This window comes from Lotus japonicus, chromosome 2 (assembly GCF_012489685.1).
Source record: "Lotus japonicus ecotype B-129 chromosome 2, LjGifu_v1.2".
Classification (NCBI taxonomy): domain Eukaryota; kingdom Viridiplantae; phylum Streptophyta; class Magnoliopsida; order Fabales; family Fabaceae; genus Lotus; species Lotus japonicus.
In genome coordinates this window covers 5825319-5833266 of record NC_080042.1, presented here as the reverse complement: position 1 = coordinate 5833266, position 7948 = coordinate 5825319, and the positions used below count along the sequence as shown (strand labels likewise).

At 36.8% G+C, this 7948-nt stretch overlaps 1 protein-coding gene across 1 annotated transcript; it reads left to right on the top strand.

The window, feature by feature from the left end:
* The first annotated feature begins 3259 nt into the window (after positions 1 to 3259).
* LOC130737460 (ubiquitin-NEDD8-like protein RUB2) lies at positions 3260 to 4732 on the top strand. The gene is made up of 2 exons (XM_057589227.1): positions 3260 to 3449; positions 3806 to 4732. The coding sequence occupies exon 2, from the start codon at positions 3806 to 3808 to the stop codon at positions 4394 to 4396; it is 591 nt and encodes a 196-aa protein (XP_057445210.1). The 5' UTR covers positions 3260 to 3449; the 3' UTR covers positions 4397 to 4732.
* Positions 4733 to 7948: the final 3216 nt, after the last annotated feature.

The following is a 7948-nucleotide window of genomic DNA, read 5'->3' as shown; positions in this document are numbered from 1 at the left end:
GAAGAAATAGAAGGAAGGAGAGGTAAGCCTTATGAATTTTTTTATTCACATTTATTTTGAGCAAAGCATATTGAAACATATAACTCAGGAAAACATATACATCTTTAGATTTTAGGCATGAATCTTCATCTACTGACCTTGCTGCATGATTTAATGTTTAGCATGTTACATTTTGGTTATACTCTTTTTCTTTTGGTGTTCACAGATTTTGGTTGAGGATGACAGTGTTGAACAGTTGCGGCTTACATAATTAGTATTAAGTGATGTAAGTTAAAATAAAATTAAATGCTATTATATATGCACATGCTATCACTATAGAATAGTTACGTATTGTGAATTTCAATTTTTACTCTAATTTCAGGATAGTTCAGATCCGTTCATGACAACCACATTTGGATTAAAGGCTGATGCATCATCTTCTTCCAACTTAGCAAAGATTGTCGTTTTATGTTGTAATTTATTTATTTATTCGTGCATGTTGAGTTATTTACTGTTTTGCGTTTAGATTATGGTGTGACTATTATTTTTAAGTGAATGCATTTCCTTTTTTATAAAATGTAAAAAAAATTGAGATTTGAGTTTGAAATTTTAATTGAGTACTAAATAATAGTAATTGGAGCCTAATTTTCAGTCAGATTTTAAAACACTTGATACTTTTTTTTAACAAAATAAGCAAATCAATAATAAATATTATGGGTAGATATTCAACTTTCTTATGCAAAATCAGATTTAGTTTGTGATCAATATAAATAAGAGAAATTTGTTTATTTAATGAAAAGGAAATGAATAATCAATTATAAAAAAATCATTTTGATTGGGATACATTTACTTTCAAGGTAAAATGAATTAAAAAAATGTCAATTCTGTTGAATAAATTTTGATTTCTCCTTTAATAATAATTAATGGGGTTTCTTTAACTTTTCATGTAATAAATATAAAAATTAGAATAATCCCATAGATTATGGTGTGAATATTCAATTTAATATTGAGATTTGAGTTTGAAATTTTAAATTGAAAATTGGTTGTGAATAATAGTACTTGCGTCAAAATTTATGGTGTGATATTAAAAAAAATGTAAACACTTAATCCTTTAGTTTTAACGAAAAAAGAAAATAAATATTGAATTTAATGAGTACATAATCAACTTTCTTAAGGAAAATCAGATTTAGTTAGTTATGAGTATAAATAAGGCAAATCCGTTTTTTAAGTAAAATGGAAATGAATAATCAATTTAAAAAAAAACATTCTAATTGGGCGACATGAAATTTCGGAGTGGAATGATGAAAAAAAGAGTCAATTTCGTTTTTATGAGTAGATTTTGATTTTTCCTTTCATAATAATTATTGCGGTTTCTTTTACCTTTTTTAGAAAAAATTTAAATAATGGAATGATCTCATAGATTAAGGAGTGAATATTTAATTTTATTTAATTAATTTATTATTTTTAAAATTGTAAAAAATAATTTTGCGATCTGATTTTGAAATTTAAAATGGGTACTAAATAATAGTAATTTGATCCAATTTTTCACTCGGATTTTAAATTATTTTTCTTAGACACATAATACGTTTTTTATTCACCCTAAATCAGTTGTAAATTCATTCATAATAATTAATTAGGTTTCTTTTAATTTTTTAAGAAATAAATATAATTTATTGAATCATCTCATAGATTAAGGAGTCAATATTCAATTTAAGTTAATGCATTTCCTTTTTTAAAAATTGTAAAAAAAATTGAGATTTGAGTTTGAAATTTAAAATGAGTACTAAATAAAAGTAATTGAGACCAAATTTTAAAACATTTTTCTTAAATGAGTACTATATACTTATGATTAGATCACATGGCAAAAAAGTTTCACGGGAAAAACATTTTACACAAGAAATAGTTCATGTAAAAACTAATAATTTTTGCTATCTTTTCATTCTCATCCTTCCCTTATGTCTCATAGCTTTTACCACTTTTGCTAACTCTCGGGAACAATTTTTAATCTAATTTAAGTATATTTTTCATAATATTAAAATATATAGGATTAAATGTATATGAAGTTTTTGTCAAATTTTGCAAGTTATTACTCATTGTGATTTTATTTGGTTGAATGCTCATTTTTCAATTTTTCATATCTTAATTCATTAATCGTGCTTAAATAATGAGATCAATATTCACCGTGCAACACACAGGGTAAAAACGCTAGTAAGGAAAAGAAAGAAAAGAGGGGAAAGGGGAGAAAAAGAGAAGAGGAGACTGTTAGAAATATTTCCAAAATATAAACTTGGAAATATATATTGGTTATAATATTTAATGTTCAATAACATAGTAATATGTTATAGTTGGTTTAGTGGTTGTGTATTTTGAGACTTTCTCAATGGGCATGGTTCGAATTCTATATGTGTTGTTTTGGATTTCCTCTGAGTAGCCAAAAGAGGCATCGCCCACTGAACCAATGCGACCATTATTTTTAAATTTGAACGTTAAATATAATAACTGATTCTTACTAAGGGCTTTTTTTTGGAGGCCCCTGAAATTTGGAGGCCCTGAGCTATGAGCCTGCTTGCATAGGCCCAAAGTCGGCCCTGTTGTTAAACACTAATCTGAAATACCAACTATAGTTCTTCACAGAAAATTAATCAGTTCTTATAGCTAAACTAGTTAAAAATTACATTGATTTTTTAAAAAAAGACACTATTTTCAATGTAATATTAAAAGTATCATGGATGGCATTGCACCCATATAAGCTTTGGCAATGATAAGGGAAATGAATATGGAAGTTAAACAGGAGGACATACCACAAGAAGCTTATATAAAATTGACTCCACATCTTCTCCGACATAACTAGTCTGAAATGTGGGGTGGGAGCATATCAATGAAAGTGGGCGGTGGATAACATAAATATGAGAATTGTGAAACATACCTGTGTGAGAGCGGTAGCATCATCAATTGCAAAGGGAACATTGACAATCCGGGTGAGCGTTTTGGCGAGAAGGGCCTTCCTTGAACCGGTAGGACCGATGAGCAAGACGTTGCTTTTTTCTCGGTCAACCAAATCAGTGTCTTTAGAGTGAGTTGCAGCAAGACGCAGGGGCTGAGCCAAGGCCCGGCCTGCTAGCTAGGGCAGGTGCCCAGGCTTCGCAAAAAATATTCTGTGATAAAAAAAATTTGTTGGAAAAAAAAAACGGAATGGGCTGAAGTATTGTTTGGCTAGCCCAGACTCAAGTGACAAAAAGAATAATCAGAGGCCAAATAATAAAAACACAAAAGCTTAGGGACTAAAAGATAAAAACTTGAATCCAGCCCCTTCTCGATCTCAAACAGAAGCTTCTCGACTCTCGAGTCTCAACGTCCATCGCCACTCGCCACCGCCCGCCAGCACCATCACCCAGCGCCGTCTCCGCCCCTGCTCCATCGTGCGTGCCACCGTGACTTCCTCCACGCGCCTCCGGCCTCCCTCCGTTGAGGTAAAATCTGGTTCTATTTTTTAATTTAGGTTTAATCTTGTTTGTTATACTGTCTGTGTTTTCGTAGTCAATTATACGTTCAGTTCTTTCCCCTATCAATTTCGAAAATTTCAATTGCTTCTGTTGGATATTAGGGTTTTGAGATTCAATCCTTTTCCCAATTTTCCATTCTTACAATTCCATTATCCTGTCTGTCTAGATTTTCGTTGTTAATTTTACTGCTTCAATTATTCTGCTCAACGCGTTCACTAATTTTGATTCTTTCCCAAATTTTGTCATTTAGGGTTATGTTTTAGTTTGATATTATTAGGGTTTGTGATTTGATTTCCAATGTTTTACTCTATTGTTTTCAACAGATGCAAATCTTACTACGAACCTTGTCCGGTGACTACATCTCTGTCGAGGTGAAGGGTTCTGATTCCATTGACAGCATCAAAGCTAAGATCGAAGAGAAGGAAGGCATCCCAGCTCATATGCAAAGGATTATCTTTGACATCCACGACGTCCCCAAGGAGACCTTGTCACTGAGAACCCTCAACCTTGACGACACCATTGACACCATTGATAATGTGAAGGCCAAGACGACCACCAACAGTCAAGTGAAGAAAGCCGGAGGAGAAAAAGAAAGCACAGAGATAGAGCCAAACAAACTTGCTGATGATGATGATGAAGAAAGCACAGAGATAGAGCCAAACAAACTTGCTGATGATGATGATGATTTTGTTGATTCTGATGATGATGATTCTGATGCACGTACTGAATGTAGTATTTGTGGATGTCGCTGTGGATGTGGTAGTTTTCTTAACCCTAATAGGGTCTGTCCCAATCACTATGAAGAATTAGATCATACTCTTACGTGTCTGGAAGGCAGTGACGATCCCAATGACAAGATATTGTATCTAAAGCGTAAGGCTCAGTACGATACTATGATTTTTTTTCTTTCGTAAGGCTGGGAAGCAGTTGGAGGATGGCAGGACTTTGGCAGATTACAATATCTAGAAGGAGTCAACCCTGCATCTTGTCCTGCGCCTTTGTGGTGGTTTCTCAAGTGTCAAAGCACTTTCCTCTTCTGTGTCAGTTCCCTTTGTGCCGGTTTCCTTTTGTTTCTTTTATCCCAAATCCAGTCTTTGACTTGTAGTTTGCAGCCCCTGTATAGTGGCTGTAACTATGTTCTAATGTTTGTGAACCTGCTTTAATGATTTCATTCCCTTATGTTGAACTTTTAATAGAGTAATGTCATGCTTGTGTTTCACTAATGTCATGGGCTCGTTTATTGTTGTCTCTTTTCTTTTGGTTTGTTGCTGGTTTTTGTATGCTCATTTAGCAATTGGTGCTGGCATTATTAACTTCTTAGTGTTGAGACCAAAATGTATCATTCCAAATTGCTATGAACCAAAATGTAGTTGCCTTAGCAAAACCAAATTAAGTTTTGTAGGTAGATCTCTTGGAGTAGATAACTATTGCTAAATATATAACTAGTAGTAATAATCTTAACACTATGACTTGCAGGCAAATGTGTTGAGTTTTCCAATATAACTTCCTTTCTGTTAGTTTGGCATCTAAACATGAAGTCCTCAGTTTAGCTCTGCAGTTTGTGCTCTTTTGTGGTAGTTGAAATTAACACTTCAAATATAAGATATATGCCCTCTTTCCTTTTCATTCTAGAAGATATATTCCCTTGAAGATATCAATAACTCCCAAGATTTGATTGTGACATGTTCAGGATGATTGAAATTCTTCGATTAGAATTGTTAGACGTACTGGACGCGTTATGCATTGGAAGCTTCCTTCATATACACAAGCATACATGCTCAAAACTCATCTGACATCTCTATATTAAGAACAGTCTCTTAATTTGACCAATTCTACATGGGGATATCAGGTTTTCTCATAAATTTTACATTCTGTTACCAGGAAGAGTCTTAATGCAGTGAGGAAGAGTCACGGTGTATGTGTGTTAATTTTTTGTATACAATGGACAAAATAGCAGTGATGTTGAATGAACTAAATTAGGGAATATTATGGATCAGACTCTCATCTATAAACACTACAAAGGAAGAAGCCAAAATCTACTGTTCATTGTGAGAGTTTTATAGCATGTTTGATGGTCCACCGTAAGGCCATATTTTGTGTCCTTTTTGGTACTTTATCAGGTTTCCATTATGCTTGATTTACTTTTGATAGTGTGTAGAGTTAGAGAACAAACTTTTTGTCAGTAATTATTTCTGTTGCAACCGTGTGTTGAATACTTGTGGTGTGCCTTCTTTTTTTCTCCTTTATCTGAATTTGCTGCCATTTTTTCTACTTTCCTGAACATGATGAGCTTTTTCCTGAACTTTACTTTTCTTTTCTCACTCTACTACTTTTCAATACCTGATTTTACTTTTTTGCACAGAGTATACTTTGCCTCAATTTCCCTATATAAGACACTTCAATTGAACCTCTATCTCCTTCCCTTCTCTCTCTACTTTCCAGCAGGTTCCGGCCTCTCATGGCAGAAGCGCATCCCCTTCTCCTTCTTCATTCGCGTTTCTTAGAATTTTAATGATTTTCCAATTTTGATTTGTTTTGAATCAGGTCACACTGCAGGTAATGCAAAACCCTCAACCCAAAGTTCAGTTGTTCATCGTTTTCTATTACCCAAAGCAGTTCGCCTCCAGAGTCTCCTCTGATTTCTCACCACCAAAGTTTGTACTCACCGCCGCAGTTCGACGGCCATCACCGGTTGCTTTCCTCCGCACGGTTGTCGCTTCCGGTATTAGAGTACATTGTATGAATGTGTACAGAGTTACACTTTAGTAGTTGCTGACTGTACTAACAGTCAGCACTAGGGTTGTTATAATGAGCTGGCAATTCAGTTAGGCTATGCGGTTATGCTTAGCTGTCAACTGAGTCAGTTAGATGCTTAGCTGTCAACTGAGTCAGTTAGAGTTTGAGTTTGTTAAGCTTGTTGAACAAGCTATAGAGTTCTATATAAGTTGTAATCAGTCTCTTGTATCATTAGCTTTTCAATCATCAATGATAAACACTTTTTACAATTCTGAGTTTCTCTAACATGGTATCAAGAGCCTTCTACGATCCTTGAGATCCTTTTCTGATTTTTCTTCTTTTCTTCATCATCATGGCTGATGAAGTTCATGCAGATCATGCTTCTGCAATTCCTATGCCAGTTCCGGTTGCTGTTGCTCAATCACAGTTGAGTTCTTCTACGTTGGTTCACAAGCTCACACTGAAGCTTGATGACTCCAATTTTCTCTCCTGGAAGCAACACGTTGAAGGCATTGTTCGTACACATAGGTTACAGAGTTATCTTGTTCATCCAGAGATTCCACCGCGGTTTCTCAGTGAGCAAGATCGTGAGAATGCAGTCGAGAATCCTGCATATCAGGTTTGGGAGCAGCAGGATTCAGCGTTGTTCACGTGGCTTCTCTCTTCACTCTCGCCTTCTGTGCTTCCAACTGTGGTGAATTGCAAGCAGTCGTGGGAAGTGTGGCAAGCTGTGCTTGATTTCTTTCAGGCTCAGACGATTGCGCAATCAACACAGCTTCGATCTGAATTGCGAACCATTACCAAAGGATCGAAGAGTTCATCTGATTTTCTCAAACGCATCAAGTCGATCGTGAACGCTCTTGTCACGATTGGCGACCCGATCTCGTATCGCGAGCACTTGGAAGCGATCTTTGATGGTTTGCCAGATGATTATAGCTCTCTGATGACGATTGTTTACAATCGCGATCAACCTTGCTCGATCTCGCAGGTTGAAGCGATGATCATCGCGCATGAAGCGCGTTTGGAACGCACGCGTGTGCGTCAGATGCAAACTTCGTCTCCAGCGGCGTTTCTCGCTCACGCATCTGCGCCACCACCGTCGCCTCAGGTTGCGCCATCACCGGCGACACCTATTGCACCACCTCCGACGACAGTTGCGCCTCCACCGCCGGTGAACTCAGAGGTCAACTACGCTGCTAGTAGCGTTGACTCGTCAGGATCTGATGATCGCAATCGCTCCAGTGACTCACGCGGTTATGGCGGCGATCGTGGTGGCTACAATAACTACGGTGGACGTGGTGGTCGTTCCAATCGTGGTGGACGTGGCGGCGATCGTTCCGTTCAATGTCAGATCTGCCACAAGTATGGCCATGACGCAAGCATCTGTTATCATCGTGGAAGTTCTTCTTCTTCTGCGTCTCCTTCACACAGTGGTGTTCTACCACAGGCTGCCTTAGCCTCACTTCTTGGTTTCAATCCTAATTTTGGCATGCTACCACAGTTTGGTTACTCTCCTTTCAGAGGCATGTCTCAGTTTGGTTCCTCTGCACAGTTTGGAGTTCCGTTTACTGGAGCAGGATTTGGTGCTGGTTTTACCTATCCTTCAAGTGCTATGATGTATCCTACTGCACCTGCCTCTCTTCCCTTTGGCATGTTTCCTCGTGCTTCTGCTCCACATCCTCGAGCACCACAGGCGTTGCTCACAGGACCAACATCTTCTGCTTCTAACC

Bases quoted from the DNA above. Each gene is read 5' to 3' on its own strand.
- LOC130737460 (XM_057589227.1), top strand. From the start codon at position 3,806: ATGCAAATCTTACTACGAACCTTGTCCGGTGACTACATCTCTGTCGAG.